The sequence below is a fragment of the Triturus cristatus genome, chromosome 9 (assembly GCF_964204655.1).
Source record: "Triturus cristatus chromosome 9, aTriCri1.1, whole genome shotgun sequence".
Lineage (NCBI taxonomy): Eukaryota > Metazoa > Chordata > Amphibia > Caudata > Salamandridae > Triturus > Triturus cristatus.
In genome coordinates, this window is record NC_140592.1 from 1,033,095,217 (window position 1) to 1,033,107,568 (window position 12,352).

General features: G+C 44.8%; 1 protein-coding gene across 3 annotated transcripts in view; it reads right to left on the reverse strand.

Annotated features, from left to right (window-relative positions):
- ZNF410 (zinc finger protein 410) overlaps window positions 1–12,352 on the reverse strand; it is a 138,718-nt gene that overhangs the window by 81,398 nt on the left and 44,968 nt on the right. For all 3 annotated transcript variants that reach the window (XM_085626784.1, XM_085626785.1, XM_085626786.1), the window contains exon 2: window positions 1,456–1,512. In XM_085626784.1, the coding sequence (XP_085482910.1) occupies window positions 1,456–1,512 (57 nt within the window). The remainder of the gene's footprint in view (window positions 1–1,455; window positions 1,513–12,352) is intronic.

Genomic DNA, 12,352 nt, shown 5'->3' on the forward strand with positions numbered 1-12,352 from the left:
CTGAAGAGGAAACATTTACCACTGAATTTAGGAAACTGAGGGCCTTCAACTAAGAGAGAGGAGAGTGGTAGCAGCCTTTTCTCGATGTTTATGGCCTCTTCTCCATTGCATTAGGCTCAAGAAAGCAATATAACAAAGGTATGCTGAAATCTCTGTCTCGTTGAGTTTGGCTCCCCTCTTCCTTTTTTCCCTCTCCCCCTTTCCTCTTCTCCTTTGCATTAGGCTCAAGAAAGCAATTTAACAAAACTATGCTGAAATATCTGTGTCATAGTTGTTGAGTTTGGCTGCTATCTTCCTTTTTTCCCCTCTCTCCCTTTCCTCCTCATTAATTAGAATTTGCTAATACAATAGGGCTTATAATGATTTTGAGGTATGAATACAAATAAAATAAATACATCAACTTCAAATTATTATTTATTGACAATCTGAGTTTTTAGTGCACTCAGGGAACACAGGTTGAGAAGCTGCATTTGGAAGAATTCTAGATCAGTTAGGTCTTTGACTTGGGCAAGGTGGTGGGCCAGATGCAACGGAATGATGGAGCTACCGATACACCTGTTCCTCTCAACACCAGCTGCCAAAGAGGACTGTGTTGGTTTACCTTTAACTGGCCAGTAGATAAATATCTTCCTCTTTAAACACTACCACCACTTCATGCATCTTCCCAATACCCTTGCATCCAGTAGGCTGTAGTAATGACTATTACATGGGAGGAATGTTGGGAATATGCGGTAAAGGCGAAGGATGGTCTGTGACAAGTACCATGTGGCACACGCTGATGCCTGGCACATCTGTACACTGCATTGACCCTTTAGCTACTCCAACTGATTCTACAATACATCCTAATGCCTCAGGGTACTGGGAAGCATAGCGATATCCACACAATCTAACTGGTCCTAGGTTACATTTGTGAGTTAAGGAGCCCAAACATTGAATATATTCACCTGCTTTAAATGATGTATTTACATTCTGGTGCTTGGCACTTTGTTAGAGGCACTGCACATCAAGATGCTCAACATATTTATATGGTCCATCATTACACTTGATACTATTGACAATGGTTTTCACCACTGTGTTCTACGGATGCTTGCATGGTACCATCTCTCACTATCCAGTTTACTAAGCAAGTCAATTTGATGGCATCCAACTTGGACGTGAACAAGCCAGCTCACCAATACACAGTTTTGGTTGTAGCCATTTGTGTGGACAGTTCTGTATTAGCCAAGCCCATCTTCCTCACACTGTACTCTACCAGTGGATCAGGAGGGTTCTTGATTAGATTTCTCTTATTGCCTAAATTAAAGGCACAAATGTTGGCCAGCATTGAAGTTTGAAAGCTTTTTTTGCTGGATAAAACATGCGGGTCCAGTGCCTACCACGCATTTACAATGAATGTATGAATGCATAACTCAAATTGTACTATTCTTTACAATAAGCAATTAAACACATACTCACCTCTGGTTTTGATTCCAACTCATCTGATAACATGGATCCAGCTTTAGATTCTAGTACCTGGGGAAATGAAAAGAAACAACTGAAAACACCAAAGACGTCAGAAATGCCCATTCACTCTCAGTCACAAACGCAATTTTCTAATTACAGAGACAGCTGAGGAAGAAAGCTGCTCTGAAACGGGCAATAGATACCTGGAATGTAGAAGATAAAGCTTTCTCATCACCATGTTTAAAGTGACGTTTCTACATGTCACATTATGCACGTGCAAATGCAAAAGCTAAGGCTTTAACTGGAGTGAGAAGTGCCAATTTTTAAAATGCAAACCTAACACACAAACCTACATGCCACACTTCCCAACACATACAAAGAATCAAAAACAAACCTTCCCAAGTAATCAAGTCAAGTCAACATTACTGACCAAGGACTAGAAAAATAGGCCTTGGGGCAACACTCCTAACGCTTTATATGACTAACACCAACACCAAATCGAGATTATCAAAGACAATTTATCTACTAGGGAGAACACTCCGAACAATGAATGCCAACTCAGGACACTGCACACCAGAGTTGGATGGGCCTCATTCAGAAAGCTTTCTCCATAAAAAGGTTTTGCCTCCTGGTCAGAGCTGTGTTCAATGCCTGACAGGTAGGGCAGCCTCCCTTTAACTTGTTACATGCACTGAATTGCCTATTTGCACAAATTGATTTTAAAAATGATTTTTAGCTTATTTTAATACTTGCCCCCATTTGTGTCCACTCATTTGCCTCAATACCGCCTGCACTCCGTGGCGCTTGTGCTCTGCTGGGTCCGCGGTAAAAGCGGAAGCGGGACACTCGAGCCGGTGGAGGTTAGCGCTCCAGTTGCTTGCTACTGCCGCCCATATTATTCGTGCTGACGCGACCGCGCAGCATTTGCCTCCTGGTCAGAGCTGTGTTCAATGCCAGACAGGTAGGGCAGTCTGCCTTTAACTTGTTACTTGCACTGAATTGCCTATTTGCACAAATTGATTTTAAAAATGATTTTTAGCTTATTTTAATACTTGCCCCCATTTGTTTTCACTCATTTGCCTCAATACCGCCTGCACTCCGTGGCGCTTGTGCTCTGCTGGGTCCGCGCTGAAAGCGGACGCGGGACACTCGAGACGGTGGAGGTTAGCGCTCCAGCTGCTTGCTACTGCCGCCCATATCATTCGCGCTGACGCAACCGCGCAGCGGACGTGCGCAGCGGGCGCACCGCTGGCGCGCCAAAGGCCCGCCTAAGGCAAGCCCGTTTGCGCCCGTCCGCACTCGGTCCGGGCTCCGGGCCCGTCCCCCTGGCTCTACAGCACTAGACTCCATCACTTATTCGAGAGACGCTCTCCTACATTTAAATCCCAACAGAAGTAATATGTGTTGCCCAAGAATACATCCTGATACGCTCCTAAAAGGAGTTCCAGCATCATGCCCGAATTGCTCTGGGAAGCTTCCGTCCTCTATAGAATGTCCGAATAGATCTAAATCCAGTAAGAAAGATAACAATGCCTCTGTACCCATTAAAGCAATGCTTCTTAATGCCAGGTCTCTCATCAAACACAGTGATGAATGTGCACTGTTAATCGAGGACTACAATATTAAGATGGCCTTCATCACTGAATCCTGGTCAGACGAATCCTCTGGCCCGGACCTAGTTAAAGCCCTGCCGCCAGGATATTTGTGCCATACTCAAGATAGACTCGGTAGAAAAAGGGGAGGGTTGGCGATAATTTATCACAATTCTCTAGAGCCCTCCTTCTGTTCAATTCCAAACCCGACGTGTGAAGCTTTGGCAGTGAATGTCCGCATCTCCCCTCATGACACTTTTAATGCTATTCTTTTATATCGCCCCCTGGAGCAAGAGGTGCGTTTTTAGATTAAGCAGGAATGTTCCTTGAAGAAGGACTTAGTGCAAACAGATAAATGACCGTTCACCAATACACAAAGGGAGTGAGGATTAACTAACAAAAAATAGAATGCTTTGATTCAGGATGTGGCTTCCCCTGCTCAGGCGAGATTAGTAATTGAATTGGAAAAGAAAGGCATGTTAAAATGTATCCAGGCACTCTAAGATTAGTTTTTGGGGACATCTGTGCATCCTCGGGAGGTAGTGTGACCCGTGGCTACTCTGTTTTATTCATGCAAGTGCACACTTTACATAAAAAGTTGTGTTACGAGATGCCTACAGCAGATGGGTCTGAGCAGAAAATGTCTCAACATGACACGTTTTGAGCACACAGTATCCAACGTGTGCACAACTTGCGTGAAATTGTCTCATTTCGTCAATTGTATGGATTTTGTGCACCTCAAAATTCAGGGATGTTGGCTGTTATTAACATCTCGCAGAGGGTTAATTAACACAGGCAACAGTGCACAAAAGTCACTCGCGTACGTATTACATTTATTTCTCATGAGGCCATTTTGGGATCTAAGCCACATAGTTCTTCCTTCTGATTCAGTTTCCATACTATGTAACCGGTTAGATGGAATCTTCGAGCCAAGGTCGAGTGGTGTCATTTCCCCTGTGGCATCATAAGGCCAATTAGTGGTTTATAACTTGAAAACTACAACCTATTCAGCTCACATAACATTCACAAGCATGAGATATACCCTCACTGCAGGATGCCACTTAAAAATACTGATGACCTTACCAGTTAATGATAGTAGCAAAAGCAAGTACCAATTGTTTCGTGAACATGACGTCACCCTAATTTGAGAACACGGTGTAGCACAACTGGCAACAAAGACTGGTTCACATTCACCACTGGGAGGAGGACAAAGTTACATTTCTTCGAGCCAGTACAGGCAGCAAGGAAAAAATCTGTGCCTCGGATCTTGCCAGTCTATTAAAAGAATACTAAAGCTGATCATCTGGAGAATTCAGGGCCCGAAGTGAATAATTAGACCTTATTTTGTCTTGAACAGATTCACTAAGCCTTTTTCCCAAACAGCCACATTGTTTGTAATTACCCAAATCACACCTTCGGTGGCTGACCTTAGTTACTTCACGCTTGAACAGCAATCTGATTGAACCCTCTTGTTAGGGTTTCATTCGTCATTTTAATTAGCCATAATCATAGCCTTTCCTGGGTCCTTGAGAATGCGCGAGCGGCTGATTCACAACATCGGTCTATTTGAATATGAATCTTCCGTGGAAAGGAGCAACAAAACCAGGAGAAACAAAGCCGCTTCTCAGGGGAATTTTTGCAGAGTACCACTGGCTCTCATTCTTCGACCTTAAAAACAAGCATGAATTCAAGGAAAAGACAGGAAAGAGATAAAGAGATAGAGTAAAACGCACGTTGTTGTCGTTCGTTGAGGCAGCAGGAACACAGCCCCGGGGCCCTAAAAGATCATGGGTCCTTCTGTGAAAACACTGCACGAAAGTGAAAGCGACCGCGAGACAGGCAAGGCAAATGTAAACAAGCGCGGCCACGCTAATTAGAAACAGATGGCCCCTGCGCGCAGCTGCTTGCTCCTGCAAGGTGGATGCCAGCACAAGTGTTTCAAAAGTGCATACCGATTCTAAAAGGTCATCTCCTACAGCAGCGCTAGCGCGCTGCGCTAGGCTCGACCTAAAAACTAGTTGAATGTGTTAGGATTTTCAGTGTTCATGTTTATAATCTGGTAATTTGTTTTCCAAGAGAAAATTTGACTGGAGTCTGCAACAGAGGCAGGAAATTAAAAGTCATATCACCAGACAAAGGGACAAATATGTTTTGTAATATGACCATTAATAATTACCTAGCAGGTCCTTAAAGACAATACCACCATTTAGATACTGGATTTTTCTTTCAAGCACACCATTGCTATTCTAGGGCTGACTATTTGTTAATAGGCAGGCCACTGACTAATACCATTTTAAGAGACCCCTTTGCCCTCCATTATCCTTTAACATTATGTGGTGAAACGTTTGAATATCAACATTGGCTATTTAAGAAACACGTCCAAATGATCTTGTCTAAAAGCTGCGTTTCAGAAAGAGTGCTAAAGTAACAGGTTAGCCCATTAAGTTCACTTCGGTCCTCTCAAGCAATGCCAGAATTTGTTCCTGAAATAAGAAAGACAGCAGCCAATGATATACACTACAGTGGACAAGAAAAAGCAAATCACCACTGAAAGATTTGCGCATGCTACTATTACAAACAATTTTAGCAAACAAGAAAGAGAGGCCGAACAGGACCTGGAGTAAAATGATGTGCCCCAGCCAGAAATCTTCAATTTAAATATTGGATCTTTTATCCCAATGCACACCTCAAACTTCTAGTTCCAAAGAAAAGGTCGAAATTCACTAAACTGAGAACAGAGAACTGAGGAGTACATTTAAAATACATGGACAATAATTCTCAATGGTAAGGAGGACTCAACATCCTTTGTAGAACTACGTGAATGAACTGTGATATAGAACCTCTTATGCATCAATTTAAAAACAAAAAAAGCATTGGCAACGCCAATAGGTCTTACCTGTGCAAGAGCTATTGGCTTTGCCAATATGTTTCAGCAATGTTGTACACCAGAGTGGATGCTGTTCAACATGGCTAAAAGATATTGGGGTAAAGGAGAGTTGCGTGGAGTGGCGTAAACTGGAGTAGAGTGGAGTGTTTTGAAGTGGCATAGAGTGGCGCACAGTACAGCTGAGTGGAGAGTAGTGAAGTGAAGTGTCATGGAGTGGCGTGCAGTATTGTGGGGTGTTGTGCAGGGAGTAGTGTGTCAGAGTGGAAGGGCATAGAGTTGAGTACAGTGTCAGAGTGGAGAGGCACAGAGTGTTGTGCAGTGGTGTAGAGCAGAGTGGAGGTGTGTATGGTAGAATGACAGAGAGTACAGTGTAGTAGAGTGGCACAGAACGGAGTAGATTGGCATAGAGTAAAGTGGAGTAAGGTGTCATAGAATACAGTGGAGTAAAGTGGCTTTAAGTGATATAGAGGGAGTTGCGTACAGCGTCGTAGAGTGGAGTAGTGTTGTAGAATGGCACAGAGTACTGTAGAGTGGCATAGAGTGGAGTATAGTGTCAGTGGAGCAGATTTTAATGGAGCAGAGCATAGTGGAACATTACGTAGGGAAGAATATCGTGGACTATGGAAAAAGCCCATTGCTATGAGTTGGGACCTCCTACTGGAGTCGTAAAGTGTTGGATATGTTCACAGTCTAGAACCGCCTAAACCCCTCCTGTAGAGGGGCACAATCAGAGCCAAGGGGATATGTCTCAATCTAAACTCAAACTCTGACCCTACACATAACCACATCTCTACTGATATCACACATCTTAGAGTGGAGTGTGGTAGAGTGGAGTGTGGTAGAGTGGAGTGTGGTAGAGTGGAGTGTGGTAGAGTGGAGTGTGGTAGAGTGGAGTGTGATAGAGTGGATTGTAGTAGTGTGACCTAGAGTGAAGTGGCATAAAGTACAGTGGTGATTGGCATAGAGTGGAGTGGCATAGAGTGGAGTAGAATGTCAGTGGAGCCGAGTTTAATGGAGTAGAGCATCATAGAGTGGAGTATTGTGGAGTGGAGTGTTGTAGAGTGTAGTGTAATAGAGTACAGTAGGGTGGCCTTGAGTGAAGTGGCATAAAGTACAGTGTTACAGAGTAGATTACCATGAAGTGCAGTGGTGTAGAGTGGATTGGTTTTGAGTAACGTGGTGTAGAGTGCATTGGTGTAGAGCGCAGTGACGAAGAGTAGTGTAGAGTGCAGTGGCATAGAGTAGAGTGGTGCAGAGTAGATTGCAGTGTCACAGAGTGGAGTAAAGTGGCAAAGAGTGAAGTGGCAGAGTGGAGTGGTGCAGAATAGAGTTGAGTTGTGCAGAATAGAGTGGAGTAGTGCAGGACAGAGTGCATGGGTGTAGAGTGCAGTGGCAAACAGTGCAGTCATGCAGAGTAGAGTGTCACAGAGGGCAGGGTCGTAGAGTGGTGCAGAGAGTAGTGGCTTGAGTACAGTGGTGCAGGGTATAGTGGCATAGCATAGACTGCAGAGGCGCAGAGTGGTGCAATGTAGAGTGCAATGGCGTGGAGTGCAGTGGCGTGGAGATGACTGTTTCAGAGTAGAGTGGTGCAGGGTAGAGTATAGTGGTGCAGGGCAGAGCGGAATGTCAGTAGAGTGGTGTAGAGTAGAGTGGCGCAGCATTTATTGCAGTGGTGTGGAGTGGCGCAGGCTGGAGTAGGGTGGCGTAGAGTGCAGTGGCATAGAGTGCAGTGGTGTAGAGTATATTGTTTCAGAGTTGAGTGAAGTGGTGCAGAGTGGAGTGGTGTAGGTTAGAGTGGAGTGGTGTAGAGTGGTGGCGCAAAGTGTACAGGCGTAGAGTGCAGTGTTACAGAGTGAGTGTTGTGGAGTAGTGCAGAGTGGAGTGGCCTAGACTGGAGTGGCGTAGAGTGCAGTGTCAGAGTACAATGGTGCACAGTAGATTAGAGTGGCGTGGAGTGCACTGGGGTAGAATGCAGTAGAGTGGCGCAGAGTGGTGGAGAGTAGAGGGCAGTGGCATAGAGTAAAGTGGTGCAGAGTGGTGAACAGTAGAGTGCAGTGGCATAGAGTAAAGTGGCACAGAGTAGAATGGCAGAGAGTAGAGTGACAGAGTTCATTGATGGAGTGCGAGTGCTGCAGGATAGAGTGTAGTAGAGTGCACTGGTGTAGAGTAGAGTGATGTAGAGTAAAGTGAAAGAGTGCAATGGTGTAGAGTGCTATGGTGTAGAGTAGAGTACAGTTGCGTACAGTGCAGTGTGTACTGGTTTTGAGTAAAGCGGTGTAGAGAGCATTGGTGTAGAGTTCAGTTGAACGCAGCAGTGAAGTATAGAGCAGTGCAGTGTGGAGTGGCATAGAGTGGAGTGCCGCAGAGGGGAATAGATTGACGTAGACTGCAGTGGCATGGAGTAGATTGTTTCAGAGCAGAGTGAAGTGGCATTGAGTGCGGTGGTATAGAGCAGAGTGTCATAGAATACAGTGGGGCAGAGTGGATTATAGTGGTTTAGAGTGGAATGGCTTAGAGTATAGTGGCATAAAATGGCTTAGAGTGGATTGGCTTAGAGTGCAGTGACAGAGTGGAGCAATGCAGAGTAGAGTGGCTTGGAGTGCAGTGGTACAGAGAGCAGTTTTGCAGAGTAGAGTAACTTGGATTGAAATGGCATAGAGTGAAGTGGTGCAGAGTGGAGTGATGCAAAGTAGAGTGGTATAGAGTACATCAGCATAAAGTAGAGCGGTGCAGTGGGGTAGAATGCAGTAGAGTGGCGTTGAGTGACGTAGAGTGCAGTGGTGTAGAGTGCAGTGATGCAGAGTCGAGTGTCAGAGTGCAGTGTCATAGACTGCAGTGTCGTAGAGTGTAGTGACGTAGAGTGTAGTGTCGTAGAGTGTAGTGGCATACAGTGCAGTGGAATAGAGTAGTGTGAAGTGGAGCAGTGCAAGGTAGAGTATAGTGGCTCAGAGTAGAGTGGTGCAGCGTCGATTGCAGTGGCATAGAATGGAGTGGTGTAGAGTGGCGTAGAGTAGATTGTTTCAGAGTACAGTGAAGTGGCACAGAGTTGAGTAGTAAAGGGTAGAGTGGAGTGGTATAGAGTAATGGCGCTTAATGCATTGGGGTAGAGTGCAATGTTGTGGAGTGGCATAGAGTGGAGTGGTGTAAAGTGCAGTGGGGAAGAGTGCAGGTTGTATAGTAGAGTGGGGTAGAGCGCACTGGCATAGAGCAGAGTGGTGCGTGAAGCGGCATAGAGCACAGAGTCTGAATTCAGTGGTGCACAGTAGATTAGAGTGGCGTAGAGTGCATTGGCATAGAGTGCAGTAGAGTGGCGTAGAGTGATACAGAATAGAGTGCAGTGACAGAGTAAAGTGGCACAGAGTACAGTCGTGCAGAGTAGTGTGGAGTAGAGGGGCACAGAGTAGAGCAGCACAGACTTCAGTGGCAGAGAGTGCACTGCTGCAGATTAGTGTTGAATAGGACAGTGGTGTAGAGTAGAGTGGCGTAGAGTGCATAGGTGTAGATTGTAGTGGCGTACAGTGGTGCAGAGTAAAGTGAGGTACAGTTCAATGGCATACAGTAAAGTGGTGTAGAGTGCAGTGGCATAGAGTAGAGTATAGTCGAGTACAGTGCAGAGTAGATTGTCAGAGTGCAATGATGTACAATGTACTGTTAATAGTAAAGTGGTGTAGAGTGCAGTGGCGTAGTGCGGAGTCCAATAGAGTGGCGTAGACTGCAGTGGCATGGAGTAGACTGTTTCAGAACAGAGTGAAGTGGCGTAGAGTGCAGTGGTATAGAGTACAGTGCTGTAGAGTGCAGTGGTGTAGAGTAGATTAGAGTGGTGTAGAGTGCAGTGGCTTAGAGTTCAGTGGCATAGCGTGGCATTAAGTAAAGTACTAGAGAGTGCAGTTTGCAAAGTATACTGTCAGAGTGCAGTGGTTTATAATAGATTGGCATAGAGTGCATGGGGCGGAGTGCAGTGGTGTAGAGTAGAGTGGCGTAGAGTGCATAGGTGTAGAGTGTAGTGGCATACAGTGGTGCAGTGTAAAATGATGTAGAGTTCAATGGCATAGAGTAAAGTGGCGTAGAGTGCAGTGGCATAGAGTAGAGTATAGTCAAGTACAGTGCAGTAGTGCAGAGATTGGCATAGAGTGCAGTGGTGTACAGTGTATTGTTTTTAGTAAAGTGGTGGAGAGTGCAGTGGCATGGTGCAGAGTGCAATAGAGTGGAGTAGACTGCAGTGGCATAGAGTAGATTGTTTCAGAGCAGAGTGAAGTGGCATAGAGTGCATTGGTATAAAGTACAGTGCTGTAGAGTGCAGTGGTGCAGAGTAGATTAGAGTGGCGTAGAGTGCAGTGGCTTAGAGTTCAGTGGCGTAGCGTGGCATTAAGTAGAGTACCAGAGAGTGCAGTTTGCAAAGTATACGGTCAGAGTGCAGTGGTTTATAATAGCTGGCCTGGAGTGCATTGGGCAGAGTGAAGTGGTGCAGAGTAGAGAGGCACACAGTGCAGTGGCACAGAATAGAGTGGTGTAGAGTGCAGTGATGCAGAAGAAAATAGAGTGGCATACAGGGAAGTGACAGAGTACAATGGCATAGAGTGCAGTGGCGTAGTGTATAGTGGTGTAGAGTGCAGTGGTGTGAAAATGTGCCTTTTTAGGGGCACACCCTTCTCTGTCCACGGGTCCTTAAACCAACAAAATAGAGATTGGCACTGAAGCTGGAATTCAAATAACAAGTTTATTAATCACTCATGAGTGGGACTACGTCAATACAACACCCTCAAGTGCTGCAGGAGGTAGTACATGGAACACACAGAGACCTTGGTGCTTATATACACCCTTAGTTGCAGAGTAAGCATGTAGTTACAAATAGAAGGTACAAGCATACACCGGAATAACTACCGACAAACATGGGCAGATGGGAGATCACTTAGTCAGCAAAGTGGGAGGGTGAGCCGAACTGCTTACAGTTGCAAGACACAGTTGACAGTTATGTCTTTAGTCAGGTGCATTCTAGCAGCTACAGGCCTTTTCTCAGCACCTATACATTGCTTGGGCTTAGAATAGAAGGAATTAACTAAAGCTGGTGACTCAAGCAGAATAGAAAAGCAAGCAACAGTGAAGACGGAAGAGTCACAAGGCCAACAAAATGGATGCTGCAAACAAGATGGCTTCAGCTCATGCTAACAGCAATTATTTTTGATTCCCACAGACGACCCTTTTAGCATTGGCTGAAGATATCTCTATGACTTAGAAGGGGCACGAAAGATATCCTGTACATCTATTCTCAGGAGTTCATTAATTTCCTGGTCCATTGCTAGGCGGGCATTTACATTCCTGACATTTTGTTTAGTCGGTATACATGAGGTACAGGTATAGATACAAAAGGAACAGAGCATTGGGACGCATTGAATACATAGGCAACAAGTAAAAAGAATAGCAAAAAATATACATAGGGCTGACAATATTTTCCAGCCCCATTCAGTAAACATAGTCCATAGCCAGCCAGTCAAAGTCCATGTCCCAGAATCCTGAGGGATTTCAGCGGCTATTTTGTGCAGTTTAGAAATTGCTTCAAAAACTGAAGGGGCGTGGTCGGGGATGTACACACACTGCTGCTCCCAATGATGCGGCATGCTCCACCACGGTCAGCCAGGATGACATCGAGGACCATCCTGTTTTGGAGCGCCACAATTCTTGCAATTTGTAGTTCTTCCGTGATATTTCCAAGTGCTATGGCTGATTGATTGGTTACAGCCTTTACAACACTTGTTAAGCGCCTTATTTTTCTGCTGTTTAAAGCCTCACCAACAAAGAAGAACAGTCCCAAATTAAAGTCAATGTACTGCTGTAATGCAGTATCAGTTTGATCCACCTCATCGTTGTTTATTGTCCTCTTTAATCTATTTTTGGAAATGTCATTAAACACTTTATAGTCTTTATGGTAAGATGCAGGAGCCAAGAACACAGGTGGTAGCAAAGAGGACACATAGCAGCTACCTTACCAACCAATAGGTAGATGGTAATAACCTTTATTTCCGCAAATGAAATAGGTGTTATGTGAGGACAAAAAGCTGCTATTGTTCATTCCAGTAATGTTCAACACTAAGGTACAGTCACTTTTTCCCATAGGGATATTGCCAATACTGCTCACACAAAGGTCTGCTCGAGCTCTAGTAACAGCTATAACAGTAGGTCCATTACCCTTGATAGTTCGAGTGTTGGGAAAACATAGTGTGTGGAGGAATTTCCTCAACAATTTCCTCCATTTCCCATACAGTTCCTTTAGCTTGTGAATTTCCTTCCTCATCAGGGTAACAGACTCTATTTAACTGAGTGTTAAGTCTTCCTACATCAAAGTTGGTAATATTACCAATATGAGAAGCCCACAATAGTGCAAACCAGGCTCTGCAGGAGCCATTATGTGAAAACGGGAAAGGAATAAAAGGCG